Source organism: Gossypium hirsutum, chromosome A06 (genome assembly GCF_007990345.1).
Source record: "Gossypium hirsutum isolate 1008001.06 chromosome A06, Gossypium_hirsutum_v2.1, whole genome shotgun sequence".
NCBI lineage: Eukaryota > Viridiplantae > Streptophyta > Magnoliopsida > Malvales > Malvaceae > Gossypium > Gossypium hirsutum.
Window position 1 is genome coordinate 124,730,343 of NC_053429.1, and position 22,717 is coordinate 124,753,059.

Below are 22,717 nucleotides of genomic sequence, written 5' to 3' on the forward strand. Positions count from 1 at the left end.
AAAAAAATAAAGATTTAATCATTGTTAATGAGCACTTGGTACTCTTGTGTTGAATAGGCGATTAAATGCGATGTGTTTAATTTATTTTTTATCTCCCATTATAGTATCTAATTTCATCGTCACCGTTATTTTTATATTAATCACGGGTAAATGTATTGCTCATCCAAATCCACCTTAATTAAGGTGGATGTACTAGAAGGCTCGAGATAAAGTGAATTAAATATATATATTTTTTTACTTTTCTATCCTTTGATCTCTCCGATGAAAACACAACAAACACATTTCTGTATTGGTCTATTTGTCTTTATCTTTGTTGAATCAATGCCTGCACGCTGCGATTAAATTCCATTATTGTACTTTATTTTTTATTTCCTTGCAATAATTTCAACATTATTCTACTTTTTTTATTTAATCGAATTTTTTTATTATATTAATTCTATTATTATTATTTTTTTAAAAGAACTTGGACCAGTTTAAACTTAAATTTCTATTTTCTCATTGAAGATATCCCCAAGGCAGAGTCATGGCTGAGTCGGACCAGGCCTGTGGATCTAAGAAGGTCACCCGAATTTTTATTTATTTTTATATTTTAATAGCAAAGGGTGATTTGCAATAAATACCCTCAAACTATGGACTACTTTTAGATTAGCCCCTAATTTTTAAAATGCCAAAATTATACATGAACTATAGTTTAATGTGCAATTGTATGCATGAAATTTTGATTTGATCCAATTCTCGTAAATTGTTAATATCATTTTATGTTTATATATTACATACGTCAATAATTATATTTTTCTAATATAAAAAAATTGATGCATTTATCCCTTTAAATGTGTATGATTAAATCAAAATTAAAGTTTCAAGTATTCATTTGAACTACAATTAGAGTTCCAAGTGTATAATTGCACATTAAATCAAAGTTAATGTATAATTTTGAGATTTATCCCTATTTTTGCCAATCTAGCCATCAACTTTGATGTTAAATACCAAATTGAATTTGACGTGTCAAGCACATATGGATTAATTTGTCAAAATATAAAAAAATTAAAAATTAATCTAGTTGGATAACATTGTTAAATCAATGACTTGAGAATAAACAATTCAACAACTTATATGCATTAAATTAGAAAAAAATCATGAGCGCAATACATTATATGAAATAAATTAACAATATCAAGAGCTGAAGTTCATGTGTCTGTAAACTACAAAGACTAAATTAAGACAAAATAAAATTAAATAAAAAGCTAATTTCTCAATTTTTTTAAAAAAAATCTGAAAATTAAACTGACTGAAGTGGTTAAATGAAAATAATCCTTTAGTTTGAGGGTTCAATTGTAACATTTAAAGTTCAGATACCAATTTGAAATTCAATTCGTAATTGGAGGGGCTCTGATGGAATTAACCCAAGAATAAAAGAAAAGGAAATAAAAATAAAATATAATAAAAATGAAAGTGACTAGGCTGCCGCGGGCAGAATCGGCAATAGTCAACGATGAGAGGTGTGAGCCTGCGCGTGGAGTTACGCCAAATACGCGATTTCATTTTATTTTGGAATATTTCTTCTCCAATTTTTCCCCTTTTCTTTTTCCAACGATTTCGCATTGTTTTTTCATTTTCATTTTTCATTTTTCTTTCTTCCATTTCAAATTTTTATTCCGATCGAACACCAAAATCCTTTTTTATTTCCTTTTCACTCTTTTGAAAATTTTAATTGATTGATTAACTGTTGCGAAGTTGAGTTCTTGATCGGCAATGGTGAAAGAAACTGATTTCTACGACATTTTAGGGGTCAGCCCTTCTGCGACAGAGTCTGAAATCAAGAAAGCTTATTATATGAAGGTTTTTTTTTTGTTTTTTGTATTTTATTAGATTGGATCATCTTTTTCAGGCTTTTTTTAAATGATTTTATGTTGGTAGATCCGTTTCGGGTTCTATCTGGTTGTAAATTCAGAGGTTCCCAAGTTTCCCTGTTCATGCTACATTTTTTATTCAGTTCTAGTATTTTCCCCTTTTTTTGGGATGAGACAGTATGACGCTCTTCAGATGATTACTCTTCACTTTCTTTTTTGTATGTAGGCACGGCAGGTCCATCCAGATAAAAATCCTAATGATCCTCAAGCAGCTCAGAATTTTCAGGCAAGTCCTTACATTTTTAAATGTTCAACACCTAAACAGGAAAGAAATGGAGAAAGAAAATGATAGTTTAAATAATGCTTTATTGTTTTCTTTGTTGTTTAACCTTGGCAAAGTTTACATCACTTGTTTAATACCTTTTCTTTTAGAGCATAACTAGTCAGGCCTCTGCTTGGAGAGTGAAATTGAATACTATACTCTTGTGTAAACTGTGGTTCCTTTTATCTGTTTTCTGCTTAAGTTGTGTGCTTGTGGCCTTCAAGATAGAAAATTCTGCTTTAAACATCAAAACGAAGTTCAATTTCTGCACAACTTCTTTTTTCGACTTTGACCTGTTACAGATTTTATTATCTTGATTGAACCTGAATTAACCATTTTCATCATCCTGCCGTGAAATTCTTAGTTGTGTGCGATTGTTATTAAATCACTTAGGTGGTGTTTGGTATGGGGTGATTACTCCAAAAACCATGGTGATCTACGCATAGGGATAGATCATCATGTTTGGTAAGTGCTCAATTATCTTACGTGGCAATGGTCTTAGATCACTGAGAGTGATCTGATTATTGTCTTGGAGGGTAATCTATTTCCCATCTAATAGGGTGGGAAAATTTTATCACCGAAGTGAAGTGTTATGTTAAATTTACTATAGCCAAAATTAACCATTTAATATTTAAATTGAAAATTTACTTTCTCTCAAAATTATATATATATTTAAATAATTATTGTATTTTCAAACCAATATCCATTTTACCTATTTCCAAACTGAATGTAGTGTTTTCTTTTAACTTTATTATTATTATATATAACATATTTTTTTGTTTTCTTTTTGTATGATTTTAATAGATATAGTTTTATTTTCTAATGTTTTCTTACATTATATAATTATAAATATTAATTTACTTATCAATAAATATATTTGTTAACTTAATAATTTAATGGTACTTCATTATAATTTATAAAATAAATAAATTATTACTAATTTTTATTTGAATAATATTAAAACCATTAACTTGTGTAATTATTACGATATTCATTGCTGGTTTGGTGCTTTCAACAATATAATATTTAATTATTATAAAACCAACCACAATGATCTTTAACTCCTAGTTGTTTAATTAATGATTGTTATCCAAACATGGTGATTTAAATCTCTAGGGACGAGATCACTCTTGTAATAGTGATTAGGTTACCATGGTAATATTGCAAATCATACCGGACACTACCTTAAAGCTGCTTGGCTAAAGAATAGTGATCATGTATCTTAATCCTAGTGTTCTTGTAGAAGAAGAACAACAGCAAACATAAGCCATTTCTGATTATTTCTGATTATTTGAGGTTAACTTTAATTAAAACCATATCATCATATCCTAAAAAGGACCCAAAGAGGGAAGATGGAAACTGTTTAAATGTACAATTATATGGGCAGCCTTTTGAACATTATAAGTCTTAGGTGCTAACTGCTCTACTCTGTCTGTACTATTTTCATTGAGTCTAATAATGGCCTTGATATTTTTTATTTTTTTTTGAGAATTTTTATTTTCTTAAGTTCTATTCAGGTGTTGGGAGAGGCTTACCAAGTATTAAGTGATCCGGCACAACGACAAGCATATGATGCTCATGGGAAAGCAGGAATCTCAACGTCAGTTCCCTATTCTTATTCTATGAATATATGAATTTCAAGGCTCATACACATTTTTATCAGAAAATTGAAAGAAATATAATATTCTTCCATTCTATTTGTTTGATGGTTTTGTTTGCTTGCAGTGAAGCAATTATTGATCCTGCAGCAATATTTGCAATGCTCTTTGGTAGTGAGCTTTTTGAGGAATATATAGGACAACTTGCTATGGCATCAATGGCCTCACTAGACATTTTCACAGAGGGGGAGCAGTTTGATGCTAAAAAGGTGCAGGAGAAAATGAAGGTAAAAATACTAATCTAAGCATGTAGATTATAGACTTTTACTAAGAATTTCAATTGTGACAGGGTGAGCGATTGAAGGAAGTAATAGGCAAAGAGAGGTTTATGTCAATAAACAGTGAATTGTCTTTTGCATTAGTTGTAATTCCCCAATTGTTGAATATAGAATTGGAATAGGTTTTTCTAATGCAAGATAGTTTTCAGAATTGACTCATAGTACTTTCACCTAGGCTAGGCATGAAAATCTCGGGGGATCAAGTATTTTATCAAAGAGAAACTGGTTCAAACCTGATGCAGGACTACACTTGGCTGTGTCTGTGGAGGACAAATAAGTTGTTAGAAATAAGGTACAAGGTATATGAAATTTTAGGAGAGAAATTAAACTACAAACAGAAGCATTTACTGCAGTGAACTAAGCAGGACACTCATAGAGAGAGCACCGTAATAAATGCAAAGATGAAGCATCTTTTACCCAGTAGTGAAGGGCTTGAACTAAAATTTCTAGATGGCTGGGATGACGTATTAGTGCCTCTAACACATAACTTAAATGTGAGAATTTGTCCTCTGAAAAGGAAATATTGAATGAATTGATCGTACATTATGAGATTTTGCGACTTCTGCCCCTTGTGAGTAAGATATTAATTATAAGGAAAAGGAATTTCCAGGATGACTGCAAATCCTACTGTTGAGAATACAAATTATTGTTGTGCCGAAAAACCGGATTTTGGTTGGAATCATTAGCAGAACTAATCAAACGATTCTGTTGATCCATTCGAAGAATTAAACGTTTCACAATTAGTGAGCTGAATTTATTACCATAACCCTGATTTTCAAAAAAAATCTTTGATTTATTTAAGCCATGCTTATGAGCAAGTGCATAAATATACTCCAGAAAAATTAGTGGGTATAGGGAATCGTGTCGGCGGGATCTATTTAGTTCTAAATATACTTGAAATTTCTCCATTCAAATTTGATTTGAACCAAAGATAGGGGATCTATTCAGTTATTAAATGATACATAGTGCGATACAGTCAAAACAAGGTATTTTAGTAAGAAAAGAATAGATACCTCAGAGACAGGCGGATTCATCAATGGATTCTCTATCCCATCTTTTGCCATCTAATTGATTTATGTTCGTTATAGGATAAGAAGATGGTTAGATTGCCACTATTATTTTTAAGGGTGATAAATGGTTGAAATTCCTCCATTTCAAATTCGATTTGAACCAAAGATAGGGGATCTATTCGGTTATTAAATGATACATAGTGCGATACAGTCAAAACAAGGTATTATAGTAAGAAAAGAATAGATACCTCAGAGACAGGCGGATTCATCAATGGATTCTCTATCCCATCTTTTGCCATCTAATTGATTTATGTTCGTTATAGGATAAGAAGATGGTTAGATTGCCACTATTATTTTTAAGGGTGATAAATGGTTGAAATTCCTCCATTTCAAATTCGATTTGAACCAAAGATAGGGGATCTATTCGGTTATTAAATGATACATAGTGTGATACAGTCAAAACAAGGTATTATAGTAAGAAAAGAATAGATACGTCGGAGACAGGTGGATTCATCAATGGATTCTCTATCCCATCTTTTGCCATCTAATTGATTTATGTTCGTTATAGGATAAGAAGATGGTTAGATTGCCACTATTATTTTTAAGGGTGATAAATGGTTCAAATTCCTCCATTTCAAATTCGATTTGAACCAAATATAGGGGATTTATTTGGTTATTAAATGATACATAGTGCGATACAGTCAAAACAAGGTATTATAGTAAGAAAAGAAAAGATACCTCGGAGACGGGCGGATTCATCTACGGATTCTCTATCCCATCATTTGCCATCTAATTGATTTATGTTCGTTACAGGATAAGAAGATGGTTAGATTGCTGCTATTATTTTTAAGGGTGATAAATGGTTGTCTGCCTTGTATCTCACCTCTGTCAACTTATTTGTTGTAATTCATAGATACGGTAGAGTTGTAGATAGGGGAAAACTAATTTTGACTTGACAAGTTTTCCAAAACCACCTGATATTTTCTAGGTGACACATACATCCATTTCATGTCTTCTGTTTTATATATACATTGGATTGGGGTTGTGGTCGTACTTATTTTATGAAAAGGCTCAAGGGATCTAGGTCTTGGTCTGTTAGTGTTTTTCCGCCTTTACCAATTTTGGAAGAGAAAGGAAGCGGTAATTGTTACTTGTTCTTTATTCTTTATCAATTTTAAATGAAAAAGAAGTATTTTATTAAATAACTAGGCTAAATCATATGACCCTTCTAGACCTCGCATTGCAGGTGACTTCTTGTACATGGGCCTCCAACTTAGTACAATTGTCTAATAGTCAATGGTAAACAAAACCTTGTTCAATCCTAATTGGAGAGGTTTGAGTACATTTTTGTCTCACATTTTTGTTCAATCCTAAGCCGTGGGAGTAAACATGATATATTTGTCTCTATTCTTTCTTTTTCAATGTGAAATTGATCAACTTAATGTAGATGATTATTCTCAGTGCAATGATGAAATTTTTTTTTGATGGCATTTTGTAAAGATAATTATTATTATCCCTTGGCCTCACCACTTCCTATTAAATTTATTCTGACTCTTTAGTATTGTAGCACCAGTGTGAAGTAAAACAAAATCTTTTAAGGGGTGGTACAAGTATTTACTGTTGCTTGCTCTCTTTCAATGTACCAATCACTTTCTATGCAAATGCTTGTCTACAGGTTGTTCAGAAGGAAAGAGAAGATAAGCTTGCACAATTATTGAAAGATCGACTAAATCAATATGTGCAAGGAAACAAAGCGGACTTTGTTAATCATGCAGAAGCTGAAGTATCAAGACTCTCTAGTGCAGGTACTATGCCTTGTTCTCTTGGTGTGTATGTTGGTGTGTGTATTTTTTCTTGTATATCTATTTTCCAGCAATTCAGCAATTCTTAATTTTGGATAGACACATTTGCTTTGTATTTTTTGTTTTCTCAGTATCTTTTTCTTTTGTATAATTTATTCCGAGTTGTGATAGACTTTTCCATACATGTTTTACAGCATATGGTGTTGATATGTTGAATACAATTGGTTACATCTATGCAAGACAAGCAGCAAAGGAACTTGGAAAGAAAGCTATATACTTGGGTGTACCCTTCGTTGCTGAATGGTTTAGAAACAAAGGTCATTTTATTAAATCCCAAGTAACAGCAGCAACAGGTTAGTAAATGCTGCGAACTTCAATGGTTTGTGCACAATAATTTTGATTTATTAGTAGGTTAAAGTACCTAAAAGGCCCCTGTATTATAGGGACTGGATCAAATCAGTCCCTCTACAATTAAATGGATCAATTTAATCCCTATATTATGAAAAACAATCAACTAAGTCTAAATTGTAACATAGTTAACATTTACTGTATAAAAAATGTCCTGAAAATTATTCTTTTTAATTGCAGTTCAATTCCAAACAAAAGATTTCATTTATAGAAAGATAAAAATTTAAAAATATCAACTTTGGTAAACAGTAAATAATTTTTTTAAACAATAAATGTTAATTCTATTCCAATTTGGACTTATTTGATTCTTTTTAATAGTAAAAAGACTAAATTGATCCATTTAATAATATAGGAACTAATTTGATCAAACTAAAATACAGGGATCTCCCAGGTACATTCACCTCTATTAGTAATTCGATTGATTTTCTACTGCTAACTTCAATGGTGGGTCATCTTTTCAATCCATTTCAAGAATAAATCAGTTGTGCTGTTTAATTATTTTTCTTCCCTTGTGAGTGTAGGTGCAATTGCTTTGCTTCAGCTGCAGGAAGACATGAAGAAGCAGCTTAGTGCAGAAGGAAATTACAGTGAGGAAGAGCTTGAGGAGTACATGCAATCTCACAAGAAACTGATGATTGATTCATTATGGAAGCTTAATGTAGCTGACATAGAAGCTACTCTTTCTCGTGTTTGTCAAATGGTTGGTTCATCAGTCTCTTATGGCTCTTAATAACACTGGTTTGGATATTTGTTGGTAGGAGGCCCTTGTACTAGGAGTCAGATTGCATTTTGCCCCTTCTACTGAAAATATGGACAAATTGGTTCTTGTACATTGGATTAAATAGCAAATTGGTTCTTTCTATTAAAAATTCACCCATTTGTGCTGTTAAAAACTGGTGCAGCTCATGGAATAAACAGATAATAACACATTACGGCATGCTGATATACAGGGATCAGTTTTTAGTGGATGAAATTTTAACAGAAATTTGCTTTTTAATCTAACATACATGGACTAATATGCCTGTTTTTAGAATAGGGGCCTCCATGATACTTTTACTGATATTTGTTATATTTTTGTTGTAATCTATCAAACCTTTGTTTTAGGTTCTCCAAGATCAAAAATGCAAAAAGGAAGAGCTTCGAGCACGAGCAAAAGGGTTGAAAACTCTTGGTAAAATCTTCCAGGTGTGCCTATGCATGTTGTTTTTCATGTTTTTTGACTTTTTCCCTCTTATCTTACCATTTTCTTCAATTATTCTGAGCTTTCTTCGAAATGCTATGCTATGAATATAGAGTGTCAAGTCAACAAATGGAAATGAGAGTGATCCTGTGCTAGGCAATAATGCAAGACATAAATTGGACGGAGTTGAGCCAAGTTATAACAGTGGTTCTCCAAATGTATCAACAAAGTCCTCAACCCGGGATGAATTATCTCCTTCTCCATTGGCACCACAGGTATGGTTATTATGCTGATTGATAAATTCTTTCCATATGATGGCCATAGCTCTTGCTTTGGGTTTGATATATTAGTTGTATTGTTGTTCAAGACTAGCTGTTACCTAACTGAGTTATAGTCATGCATTGAAAAATATTTTTCTTTCTATAATTTGGACAACTGGGGTTGCATTTAAAGGATCTGAGATAGATTTTAGGTTTTCACAAGGCTGTAACTAGTTCTACCATGTCATGTATAATGGTAAAAGTACCATGGATGCTTCTATACTAGGGGTCAGATTATATTTTGCCCCATTTACTAAAAAATTAGGTAAATTAGTCCTTGTACATTAAATCAAAAAGCAAATTGATTCTTTCGGTTAAAAAAATCATCATTTTCTACTGTCAAGAACTGATGTGGTTGATAGAATAACCAGACTACTACACGTGATGTGTCATGTGTACCTCATTCTAACATACAGGGAACAGTTTTTAACAGAAGAAATGAATAGTTTTTCTAACAAAAGGATCAATTTGCTCTTTGATCTAAAGTTCAAGGATTACTTGCCCTTTTTCTTTAGTAGAGGGGGCAAAATACAATCCGACTCGTAGTATAAGGACCTCCATAGGACTTTTACCCCATCAATTGGAGAGGACTCTAAAATCTAATCTTAAAAGCATGCACAATGTAGAATTTGGGTTCTAATGTTGGAAGCAGGCAAATATTGATCTTAAGTTTTACTACTTTTCTTACTCATCCGTATTTGCCGCTGCTCTTGCATGGTTTAGCTATATATGTATATGTATATGTATATTCTGAGTTTGAAACCATTTGACATTGTAGAGCCCATATGTGGAGGCCCCTAACTTTGTTAATGCTCAATTGCCGAGGCCAACAGCACCGCCTGGTGCACAAAGACATCCATGAATTACCTGAAGAGATGGAGAGGCTTTGATTCGTAAAGGTATACGCTTGTATTATACAGCTATATCATCTTGTATCAATATTGTGGGTGCAGCTACAACTGGCAAAAGGTTTTTAGTTTTTTTTTCAAATGTTACATCATTTAATCATGCATACTTTTTTTGTGTTTTGAGAGATTTCAAGAGCATATCCCACCCCCATAGTGAAGCATGCCTTTTATGATCTTTGTGACAGATTAGATCTCTATAATATCATATGGTAATGTATATATAGTTCTTTCCATTGTCATACTGGTCTTTAATTGTAGTTTGTTTTTTTCATTTATGTTTTGTTTTGGTTTAACATGTTAATGATTTGTATATATACCTAGTTTTGATATGGATATATTCAATTTTTTTAAAAAGGATTCTTTTTTGTGTATTTTAAATGATATATCTTGGCATTCATGTCTAAATACGCATATAAGTTGAGTCACTACTTTTAAGTTGTTGATTGAGTTGGTGTTTTATTTGAGAAATATAGAAACTCTTAAAATATTTTAGCCGAGTAATAATTTATATTAGTGATATATATGTATATATATTGGATGAATCTTTTTTTATCATAATAAACCCACCACTTATAATACCCCTTAATCATGAAGTTAAAATAGAAAATGTTATTATTGTGGTGTTGATACTCTAAAAATACTACATAGCAATATTAGTGTAGTTGAAACTTGATGTCTTCATGAAAATGGAAACCATGGATATTATTTAGATGTGTTCAAGTAAGAAATGAGAATGTTAATGAACAACGTTGCATATGAGCCTCTTTTTTACCATATTGACTACATGATCTATCAGCAAACTCCATCTGCAATTAAAAAAAAATCTATACTAATTGTCATAAGTTTGACTGATTTTAGTGCTTCGAGTTTAGAGATGTTAACTCAGTTCATGAAATTACAAATGAGGACAATGTAATTATAATCTAAAAATTAAACAATATATTTATGTCTTCAAATTTCATTTCATGTTAAAAAAAAAAAGGAACATTATTTAGAAATTCACTATTTTTTCTTGTCTTTCAAAAACCTGAAAAAAACTATTTCTACTTTCTTTTGAAAAATAACAAAGAGAACTACCTTTTCTTTTAAAGAAAGGCATCATTTTACTTCAAATATAACTTTCAATAATAATTTTTGGTTAAATGCAACTATTAATTTTTGTAATTTAACCAAGTCATACATTTTTTTTAAAATTTGAAAATTTAGTCCAACTTAAATGGTAGTAGTTAAATTATGCCATTAGTCCTGTACTATGTGTAAAGTTGTAAATTCAATCTATATTTTCAATCAAATCATTTTTTTTGGTGAATTAAGCTAAAGATTACATATTCATAAGTAAATTGTTTCTAGTATTTTCCTCTTTTAGGACCTCCTGAATCTCCATATGGGGAACTTCAAACATGTGCAAACCTTACCTTGTTAGTTTCCCTGGGGACATATGTCAAGCACCACTTTTCTTCAATTGCTAGAATTCGACAGATTCACTTAACCAGAGCAGAATTTGACCCTTCAGGCAACATTAGCCTTGAGGTTGTCAGATTGGATGATGACTTCATTGTATCCTTGCTTTTGGAACAGGTTTAAACCATTTAATATGCCCCAAAACTCAACAACAAAGATTGAACACTTCTTCAAGTAATGATTATACCCCAAGATCCAATTTTCTTTTCCATCATGTATTACTCCACCTACAGCAGAAAGACCAAAACAAGAGTGAACAACACTATCAGTATTGAGTATTGAGGGAAAAACACATACCTGATCTCGGTTGAATAGGAGTCTATTGCGGTTCCATCACCAAATCTTTCTTGTGGACTGAATAAAATTGTTTCGCCCAGCTATAAGAGACATAAATAATTTCCTCTGGATTCATAGATTTTCCTTGGAAGGTGAACAAGTTTCGATTCTTCCATATGCAATAGAGAATTAGTCCGAAGAAGCAAGCCCATGTTGACTCTCTCATGCTGTTCTTCGACTGGACTTGCAGATTTGAAAGTAACCATTCCAACCAGATAAACTGTCTAACTCTTTAAGGCCCTAGTATTTTCCAGACAATGTATCAATTGTCATCCCTTAGACTCCAACACACCTCCTTAAGCATCCCATAGGCACTTTTGACTGAAAAGACTTCATTTGTTCGAGTCCAAGATAAATAATCCAGCTCGGATGATTCTATGAGGGGAGGGACACTAATGATACGTTGCTATTTCTTCTAATAACCATACTTGGAACAAATCAAGGTTCCACATGTCATTTTCCATTCTCATATTGGACACTTTACAATCAGGAATAATATTTACATGTCCAAGGACATGATTCATTAAAGGACCCATGTTAGGAACCCAAGCATATTCCCAATAGTGAATGGTGTGTCCATCGCCCACTAACCAAATCATGTTATTACGTAACAAAGGCCAAACCTTAGCAACAGATTTCTACATGATGGAACATCTACTCCTCATGATGCAAGCAAGTATACTTTCAGTTAATCCATATTTTGCTCTGAGGGCCCGAACCTATAAGGCTTCAGTCTTAGTAACAATACTATACCCAATTTTCATCATAAAAGCTTTATTTTGATCGCATAGGCGACGAATCCTGAGACCTCCCTTTGATCTAGGTTGACAAATATTTCCCATCCAACTAAAGCTATTTTCCTTTTCCCATAAGAAGTACCCCAAATAAATTTCCTTGCCATTTCTTCAATTGAATCATAAATACCTTTAAGGATAGATTGCATGATAGCTCGGAATAGAAAGCAAAACAGTTTGTGTTAAAGTGACCCTCCCCGTAAATGAGAGCTTTTTAGTATCCCAACTTAAAAGGCAATTACGAACTCTTTCCACAAAAAAATCTAAAATACTCTTTGTAACTCTTTGGTGAAAAAAAGGAGTCCCCAAATAATGTCTTTGATTATTAACCTCTTAAAAACCAAGGGTATTGTTAATCTTTCTCCTTAACTCCTCCTTAACACTAGCAGAATAAAAGACGTTGGTCTTCCTAGCATTAACCTTATGACCCGAGAGTTCACAGAAATTACCCAAGAAGCTTTTGAAAAGACCACTATGCTTCAACTCAACTTTACTGAAGATCACTAAGTCATCTGCAAATAACAAATAAGAAAGATTTGGCCCTGTGCGTGATAATTGGATAGGACTCCATTCTTCAAATGAAATGGCCGATTGAAAATGATGTCTCAACCATTCCATACATAGAACGAAGAGATAAGACGATAAAGGACATCCTAGATGAATTCCCCTTACCGGCTTGAATTTAAAAGTTAGAACTTCATTTCATAGGGCCTACATGATAGAGGTCGAAATAGCATTCATAATAACATGTATTAAAGAAGAAGGGATACCTGCTGCTCTATGAAGTCCCAACGCACCTTATCATAAGCTTTCTCCAAATCAATCTTGACAACCAACCATTAGAGATTCTTTTTGGACCTCATGGAATGTAAGGCTTCCTGAACAATGACGATGTGATTGATAATACTTATGTAACAACTTAAATTTCAGTGGTGTCGGAATAGTGATTCGAGATCTCTAAATCAAACGAGTGAGATTAGGAAATTAAAAATAAAATAATACTTAGAAGTCGAGTGAGGTATTAGAAATATTTTTAAATAGGTGGAATTAAAATTTAAAGAGAAATTATTAAATAAATTGAGTTGAAAGCGAGGTATCGAGACCTCTATTTTGTAAAATCGAGCCAAAAATATTTTTATAAATATTTATGGAGTGTTAGTAATGTCGTATTAAAATATCGTTAGAAAATTTTAACGTTTGGGTAGTCAATTAAATAAAAAGAACTAAATTGAAAAAGGTGTAAAAGTTGCTAGAAGGATTAAATAACTCAATTGTCAAACGAGGAAGGACTTAAAGAGCAAAATAGCCCAAGAGAGATATTTTGGGCGGCATAAGCAGAGAAAAATCATAAAAATTGATGAAATAAGGGCAAAATTGAAATATTTTTAATTAACTAAATAAAGATAGGACTAAATAGGAAATATTTAGATTTCTCTTTATTTTTCTTCATTTTCATCAGCCAAAAACGCCATAAGAGGGATTTCTAAGCTGGTTTTTCATAATTTTTGCATCAAATGAGTTAATTCTTGTCTTTTTTAGTTGTAACAGCCTAAATTTCAGTAGTGTCGAAATAGTGATTCAAGATCACTAAACAAGTATTAGAAATATTTTTAAATAGGCGAAATTAAAATTTAAAGAGAAATTATTAAATAAATTGAGTTGAAATGAGGTATTGAGACCTAGATTTTATAAAACTGAGCCAATTCTCACTCGTCGGATTTAGTGATCTCGAATCACTGTTCCGACACCACTGAAATTTAGACTGTTACAACTTATCCCCACTATGAAACCCATTATAAGCTTCGAAAATGTACTCTTAAACCTGTTCGCAATGAGCTTCATAACCAATTTATATAACACTGAACAAAAGCTAATGGGTTTAAATTGCGTAAGGTTTTCAGGATTAGAAACTTTTGGAACTAAGATAATAAGGGTATTATTAAATTCTGAGTTTTCCTGACTCATTCACAAATAACTCCTCTTAAATTATCCCATTGATTCTGAAAGAACAAAGTGTGGAAACCATCACTGCCAGATGCATTCAGTTGAGCCATATTGAACAAGGTAGTCTTTATTTCTTCATTTGTGACAAATTTCGCAAGAAAGACAGATGTCTTTGTGATCAAGTCCTGGAAAAGTACTTGGAGGCATATTTTCCAATGGTCCTGGAACCTCTCTATAGAGGCTTTGAAAGAAACTAACTGCTTCAGTTTTGAGGGCCTCGAACCCACTCCCCATTTGAGTTATACAAAGTAACTATTTTATTAAAATTTCTTCTTTGTATTGTACATCTGTGGAAATACTTGGTGTTGTGATCCCCTAACTTTAACCACTCACATCTCGATTTTTGTTTCCAAAGCATCTCTTAATAATGCAAGTTATTATCAATCTTCTCCCAAACCTCCAATTCCTATTGAGCTAGAAAAGTATACCTAGTAGAGTCCATGACCCGTTGTATGTTGGAGAGTTTGTGAATTAGCTGCCTTTTACGATGATTAATGTGACCATAAACGCACTTATTCCAATTCCTGAGCTTATCGGTGAAATCAGCTAACGTTCTAGTCATGTCTCCATCAAATCTCCAATTGTCCCTTACACATTCTAAAAAATCCGGTGCTTCAACCATCTAGCAAAAAATCGAAAGGGGTGACCTTTAGAAAAATTAGAGGCTGACTGTAAATTAAGTAAAAGCGGCGTATGATCCAATTTAATTCTTGGGAGGTGAGTAGAGGTATTCATGGGACAGGCCGGGCTCAACTAAAAAATCATGCCCATTTATTAGACCCGAGCCTAGTTGGGCCTAAAATTTTGAGAGGTGAGTAGAGGTGTTCATGGGCTGGGCCGGGCTCAACTAAAAAATCATGTCCATTTATTGGATCCAAGCCTAACCGGGCCTAAAATTTTGCCTAAACCCGAACCGAATAAAAATACTTAAACTCGGGCCCAGCCCGGCTTGCATTAATTTCTTATATTATTTTTATATTATTTTTAAATATATATAATACATCAAATACTACTATAAACATCAAAATAAATATTTCTCAACAAATTAAAAATAAATTTTAAAAAATATGTAGACTTAAATAACACTAAGATAAATGCAACTTAACAAGCAAATGTCTCTAAAATAATAATAATTAACAAATGCCTTTTAAATAATAACAAAATTAGTAATAAAATAAGTTTTATACAATATCTAAACAATAACAACAAAATAGTAGCAACATAATAGTAAAATGGTAGCAAAATAGGGAGAAAACAACAAGAAAATAACATTAAAAAATAATAATAAAAATGCAGATTTTTTTGTCCTTTAGTGAATTCAGGTCAGGCCAGGCCTGAGCTAAAAATACCTTACCCGAGAGCCGGCCCATTTTTTAAACGGGTCTTTTTTTTTTGTCCAAGCCCATTTTTCAGACCTATATTTTTGCCCAAACCCTCTCACATTTCAAGCGAGCCTTCGGGCCGGTCCGGGTAGCCCGGCCCATGAACACCTTTAGAGGTTAGTTACCAAGCAATTTGAAAAGGACTCCATCCAAAGCTTAATCAAGTATCTCAAAAAGATTACATCAAGTAAAGGGAAGACCTTGAAATCCCAGATCATGTAGTTGAGCCTTATCCATAAATTCACCAAAAAAGGGCATCTTCGACCTTTTTTATCTTCTGAAGAAAAAATGGCATTAAAATCACCAATGGCCAACCATGGACATTGCCCCACCGGAATAGAAAGGCTCCGATCCCTCCACAAAACTTTCCTTTTCTGCTTATCAAGACTACCATACACAAAGGCAATAAAAATCAATTGAGAGTGGAGAAGCAAATGCCAACCAGAATGAATTGAGGATGATTACCCAACACCTTATCATCAATAGATTTTTTCTAGCCTAACTAAATACCACCAGAGAAGCCAATCGCTTCCACTCGATGTGATTTCTCCAGACCCAACTTAGCAATAATAATATCGACTTTAGACCCACTAACTCCAGGCTCAAGAAGACTGACTATATCCGACTTATATTGGTTGCTATACTCTTGAAATACTCTTGGAAGATTAACATTTGCGCACCATGCATATTCCAAGATAGAATAGAAAAATTCATAATAAAAATTAAAAAAGAAGGAAAGGAGAAACTCATCTTACTATCGATCATGGATAGAATTATCCAGTCGCTCTCCTTCTGCCATCGACAAATCATTATCAACATATCCATCCAATTCTGACGAAAGAAGATCCACTGCCATCTTCACAGATTCAACGAAAGAAACTCGCGAGTTTCCGGAAGTCCTGAATTTATTACCTGGACCCTTTAAAGGTTTTATTTATTTTCCACCCTCCTTTCTGGCCGGGCGCTTTAACTACACTCCCCCCATTGCTCTTCATATTTATACAATTTTCGAAAATATTTGGATTGCCTCCAACCTCTTCGCCTAAAGGTTTCGGTTGGGTGTTCTTTTTAATACAACTGCTGTGTGATTTGTTGCATCCAGTACACCTTTTACCGCCACATCAATTACAATTGCTTCCTCAAAGGTGGGGATAAAATGAAATAAATGCTCCTCTTGAAACCCAGTAGAATTTGAAGGAATCATATTCAATCAAATCATTTTTAATCTTTAATATTTTTCGAATTTTGAAATTTATCTTGACGCATATAACTAGTTAAACCTATTAACTAGCTTTTTTAGGAGTAATATATGAAAATAACAAGTTCACGTAACATTATACATGATAATATATTTGCTGTTTTTAGAAAATAATAAAACTTAGTGAATTTAATTTTACCATTTGATTAAGACAGAAATTTTAAAATCCAAAAATGTAAAAATTTAAAATCATCAAATTAACACTTACCCATAGTAAATTTCTCGTACTTTGGTGGGTACCTTAAATCTTTAATTGTTGCTAAAGCTAAGATGAAGGCATTTTTGGCAACTAGAATAGAAGATTTTATATTAAGATTGTCTGGTAGATTCGTCATGTCAGTTAAATTTATGACAAAAACATGAAAAACTTATTGATTCAACTTCATGAATTAAGATGTAATATTAATTGTACAGACCAATTTTAGCCCGGGCTTAAGGCCCAACTACCCACCAAACAACCCAATAGCCCAGACTAAAAACCTAAGCCCAAAAACCATCCCAATGAGCCCAATACCCAAACCAGAACCCATCTTCAGCAGAAAACAACAATCCTAACCCTAGGTGCGCCGCACCTAGGGTATCCACTTGCTTCTGCCGCACACCCACTTGCCCTGCCACAACTGCCACCGCCGCACCGTCCCATCACCCTGTTCTCACCATCAATTGCCTGCAACAAGGAAGCAAACAGGAAGCAAGCAAAAACAGTAGCAAAAATAGGCTATAAAAGCCATTCAAAGAATGTAACAGATGGGGGGGATTTTTCATTTTATTGTTTCGGTATAAAGAAACCGATTGCAAACCATTGTAGAGGGGACAACAGTTTAATAAAAACAGAATGCAAATCAAAGATTTAAAATAAAAGGTTGATTCTTGCGTTTCCTTTTTCCTGTTCTTGCATTCTTCTTATTTTATTTTATTTTTATTTATTATTTTTACTCATTTGTAACGAAAATAAAAAAGAGACGAGGAGAAGAGGCCTTACCTGCGCCGTGCCGGACGGAGAGGAGACGAACGGCCTCCCTTCGTTTTTCTCGGGTACGGTGCTCATCTCATGGGATTCGGCCTCGAATCCATGTCCGAGAGACGATCGGCTCTAAAGGGGACCAAAAATGGCCCATTTTGTACCTCCAACCACCGCGTGCGGTGGCCGACGGACGTCGGCCCGATGACCGGAGGCAGTCAGATTTGAGAGAGAGCTCCAAAGCTCTCTGATTTTTTTATTTTTTTTAAAGAAGGATCTGAATCTGTTTTTTAGGTTTTTTTTGTATTTATACTAAATGCTAAAACGGCACCGTTTGGATAGGGTCAGGACAGCCCCAAAACGACGTCGTTTTGGGCTCCTGACCCGAGACCCGACCCGTCTGCCTTAGGGGATCCGCGTGTTTTAACGGAAGGGCTAATTGCGCGTTTAGCCCTTCCGCTTTTTTAATGCTTTAAAATTAGGTTCTTTTAATCTTTTAAATTTACCCAAAATTTTTTCGTATTTTCAACTTCGTCCTTACTCGAACTATGCCGTTTTAAAGGAAGGGTAATTTTCTTTGATGGACCCTCCATGTTACATGCGTGTTCAGATCAATCCCTCCCCTGTCGTTTATTTGCGCTTTGAACTCCCCGAATCTTGTTTAATGTTTAATCTGATCCTTTAGTGATTTTGTTTATTTTCTTTACAAATTTTATATTATTATTGTTATTGCATTATTATTATTATTATAATTGCTTTTATAGATATATACATATATTATTATATATTTTTACATATACTTATACACATTTTTTTTGTAATATATATATACATATAAACATACCTATTTTATAATTTATTTATACATGCATATATATTTATAATACACATACATATTTCTAACCTTTATAAATATAAATACATATTTTTACATATATATATGTACATATTTTATATATTTTATAATTCATACATGTACATATTTTTCATACTTCATAGCTTAAAACCATCTATGTATATCTATATGCATTTTTTATAAATACATGTATATAAAATATATTTTCATACACCTTTATTATATATACATATTTATATACTTACATACACTTCATACATATTTATTTTTTCTTTATATTTTAAAACATACTTTATATATATTTCATATATTTTGTAACTTACGTATACACACATATTTTAATTTACATTTCTATACATATATATATTCCTTTACGTTTTATTTGTGTTCACTATTTATTTCATTTTATTATCATTTTGAATGGAAGTTTTGATTTATTTGTTTATATACATTGTTATTTTATATGATTGTAGGTTTGACTTTTATTTATTTTATATTGTTACTATTGCTCGTATCATTTTTACACTCTTGTATTCATTATGATTTTGTCATGTATAACAATGTAATTTGCTTTCACATTTTTTACTACGACTTCATGTTTTTTATTTCACTCGATAATAAAATTTGTTTAAAAAAATGATATTTTGTGTTTAGATTCGAGAGGATCGTACCCTAACTTACTGGGTTTCGATTTCCACAATAAATCTAAACACACTAATCTTTTCAAACTCAAGTTTTGAAACGATCTCGGGAATTAAGAAAAGATCGTGTCCTAACTTACTGGGCATGATCCCTTTCCTAAACCCGAGATAGTAAAATATCTTTTAAATAAGTAAAATTCTGGCATTCATTCACGTATTAGGAATTTGAGACATTGTATTCTAACTTACTGGATATGATTCTCTTTCTCGAATAATGTGAAATATGCCCATTTTCCTGAAAATTTTCAACGTTTTAATACAATGATCGTATTTTTTTAAATTCTTCTAAGTTTTTCAATTTTCGACATTAAGACATTAAGTAATCAACTAAGGTACCAATTTTGGGCGTATCGAGGGTGCTAATCCTTCCTCGTGCGTAACCGACTCCCGAACCCGTTTTCTGAATTTCGCGGACCAAACTTGTTGTTTTAATAAAATCAAACCGTTTATTAAAAACAACCGCTTTTCGAGGTGATCCAATCACACCTTATAAAAAAAGATTGGTGGCGACTCCTGTTTCATTTTTTTCAAAACCCAAGTCGACCCTGTTTTTATCCGAAAAATGGTGTCAACAGCTTGGCGACTCCACTGGGGACGAAACACGAGAGTCAAGCCATGAGTTGATTATTTTTTGTCTTTTTGTCAAAAATCAAAAACTTAGTTTAAATATACGATCCTTTCATTGTATTTCATTTGTTTTGAGTTATAGTTTTCATCATATTTCGTATTTTAAACTTTTATATCTTTGCATTGCATTGCATGACCGTTGGTCACACCCTTTTTAAGTGGGAGTGAGAAGCTACGCCTTCGTGAGGTTTTCACCTCCGCATGGGATAGTGAATCGCTTTCGGGATACATCCGTACCTATGTCTTCGTGAGATTTTCATCTCCGCATGGCCATAGGGAAATGTATTCCCCTGAACTGAACTCAGTCCGTATGAGCCTATAATGGGTGAGGATCGAGGAATCTGCTGGTTCGGGTACCCTTACTTTAGAACCAACCCTCATATAGTAGACTTAGGAACTTAACCTAGGTAGAGCCACTCCAAACCCCTAGTATCTACCCGATTAGGTACTTTTTGTTTTCCTTGTTTGCTTCTGTTTTTTACTAACCGATCTTGTTTTGTTTTGATTATGATTGCATTGCATTTTAGGAAAGAGATATGGATTCAAATCCAATTACTAAATTAGAAAGCTTGTCATGGAATACGAATTCCTTGATAAAGTGGAAAACAATACGACTTCCCAAACATATTCTGAGAAACACAAGAATGGCGATGGAAGAGTTCGTGACCTTGCTTGGTGGCCTGGGGATTCGAGACGATTGTCCAAAAGCCTTCAACAAGCTGACGAGCCTTATGAAGATGGGCAGATGATGGATCGCAACCAGGATCAACAAAATGAGCTAGCAATGGCATCTATTGGTGAGATTACCTCAAACATGCGGATGAAGAAAAAAATCGATGTTGTTTCTTGGAATATGAGGGTGAGGTCGTACATGTATCCGTTTTATGTAAGGGAATTTGCTTTCTAGAAAAGTTTCCTAAATGTAATTGAATCAGAATCAACGTCTCTTTAGGCATTCATTTCATGCATTTGCATTACATTGCATCATATGCATTAGATTTTCACGAAGTGACCCTAATTATGTAAAATTATTTCAGCTAATCTGGAAAACCAATCAACCAAACATCCTTACGGTACTCGTCGCAAAGCCAAAGAAATGGATCAAAGATTAGAGAAACTGGAGCAAACGCAAAAAGAGATGCAAGACCAGTTACAGGTGCAAATGAAAGAACATATGGAAAAGATCCAGAAAGACATGGCACAAAAGATGAAGGAGTCTCAGGATGAACTAATGACTAAATTGACGCAATTAATAACCAAGGGAGTGGATAAAGGGAAAAATCCTGTGGTTTGCGATGAAGAAGGAAACAATGATGAGCCACTTTATCCTCCAGGTTTCACGCCTCCGCATGCGCAAGTACAGATTGAACCACATCCACGAAGATCTTCTGTTCCGATTAGGCCTCAGCACTTTCAAGGTGACGCTTCAATACCGAAGAACCTTCAGGGCAGATCTGGTTCTAGTCCTGACGATAATCTGGTTGTCCCGAACTTCGATGAAGTAGCGGAGAAAGACAAGATGAAGGAGGAGTTACCAAAGCAGTTTGAGGAGAAATGGAAATGGATTGAAGAGAAGTTTAGGGCGATAGAAAGTATCGACGGCTATCGGGGAATAGATGCGAAAGATCTGAGTTTAGTTCCGGATTTGGTGCTTCCTTACAAATTTAAGATGCCAGAATTCGAGAAATATAATGGGACCAGCTGCCCAGAAGCTCATATTACTATGTTCTGTAGGCGTATGGCCGGATACGTCAACAACGACCAACTGCTCATACACTGCTTTCAAGATAGCCTCACAGGGGCAGCGTCTAAGTGGTACAATTAATTGACGCGTATCCAGATTAGTTCTTGGAGGGATTTAGCACAAGCCTTTATGAAACAATACAGTCATGTAGCTGATATGGTCCTTGACAGAATTACCCTTCAAAATATGGAGAAAAAGCCTAATGAAAGTTTTAGGCAATACGCACAAAGGTGGAGGGAGGTCGCTATCCAAGTTCAGCCGCCACTCCTAGGGAAAGAAATGACGATGCTCTTCATCAACACATTGAAGGCCCCGTTCATCACCCACATGTTAGGAAGTGCTTCGAAGAGTTTTTCAGACATAGTCATGAGCGGTGAAATGATTGAAAGTGCCGTGAGAAGTGGAAAGATCGATGCTGGAGAAAATAATAGGAGGTCAGACTTAAAGAAGAAGGAAAATGAGGTGAGCAATGTGAACACCTACAACAAATCGATTACACAGCCAAGAAAGGTGATTACTAGTCAGCAAGGTTCATCTAGACAAGAATCGTATGTGAAGCAAGGCACTGAGAACCTTCAATTCACGCCAATTCCGATGTCATATAAGGAGTTGTATCAAAGCTTATTCAACGCACGTATTGTCGCCCCTTTCTACACGAAACCTCCACAGCCTCCGTACCCCAAATGGCACGATGCGAATGCACAATGCGAGTATCATGCGAGAAATACGGGGCATTCCATAGAAAACTGCATTGCCTTTAAGAAACTGGTTGAAAGGCTTATCAGTATGGGCATCGTTAAATTTGATGATTCCTCCACTGCGGAAAATCCATTACCCAATCATAATTGACGAGTGGA

The 22,717-nt window shown here is 33.8% G+C and overlaps 2 protein-coding genes and 1 long non-coding RNA gene across 4 annotated transcripts; 1 reads left to right on the forward strand and 2 right to left on the reverse strand.

The window, feature by feature from the left end:
• Positions 1–1,454: 1,454 nt before the first annotated feature.
• On the forward strand, positions 1,455–9,975 carry LOC107962384 (chaperone protein dnaJ 10). 2 transcript variants are annotated; one of them, XM_041116215.1, is made up of 10 exons: positions 1,455–1,839; positions 2,077–2,136; positions 3,690–3,772; positions 3,898–4,057; positions 6,794–6,923; positions 7,115–7,273; positions 7,850–8,028; positions 8,433–8,513; positions 8,622–8,783; positions 9,607–9,975. In XM_041116215.1, exons 1-10 carry the CDS (start codon positions 1,753–1,755, stop codon positions 9,688–9,690), a joined length of 1,185 nt encoding a protein of 394 aa, XP_040972149.1. In that variant the 5' UTR covers positions 1,455–1,752; the 3' UTR covers positions 9,691–9,975. The 2 variants fall into 2 exon arrangements, with proteins under 2 accessions (XP_040972149.1, XP_040972150.1); XM_041116216.1 differs by having other exon boundaries at positions 1,595–1,839; positions 3,680–3,772.
• Positions 9,976–14,006: 4,031 nt separating this feature from the next.
• On the reverse strand, positions 14,007–16,856 carry LOC121230793 (uncharacterized). Its single transcript, XM_041116218.1, has 3 exons — positions 16,469–16,856; positions 15,914–16,100; positions 14,007–14,953 (listed from the first exon to the last, which is right to left on the reverse strand). Exons 1-3 carry the CDS (start codon positions 16,567–16,569, stop codon positions 14,738–14,740), a joined length of 504 nt encoding a protein of 167 aa, XP_040972152.1. The 5' UTR covers positions 16,570–16,856; the 3' UTR covers positions 14,007–14,737.
• Positions 16,857–17,568: 712 nt separating this feature from the next.
• LOC121230794 (uncharacterized) lies at positions 17,569–18,183 on the reverse strand. Its single transcript, XR_005928931.1, has 2 exons — positions 17,954–18,183; positions 17,569–17,638 (listed from the first exon to the last, which is right to left on the reverse strand). It is a non-coding gene; the product is annotated as an uncharacterized lncRNA (long non-coding RNA).
• Positions 18,184–22,717: the final 4,534 nt, after the last annotated feature.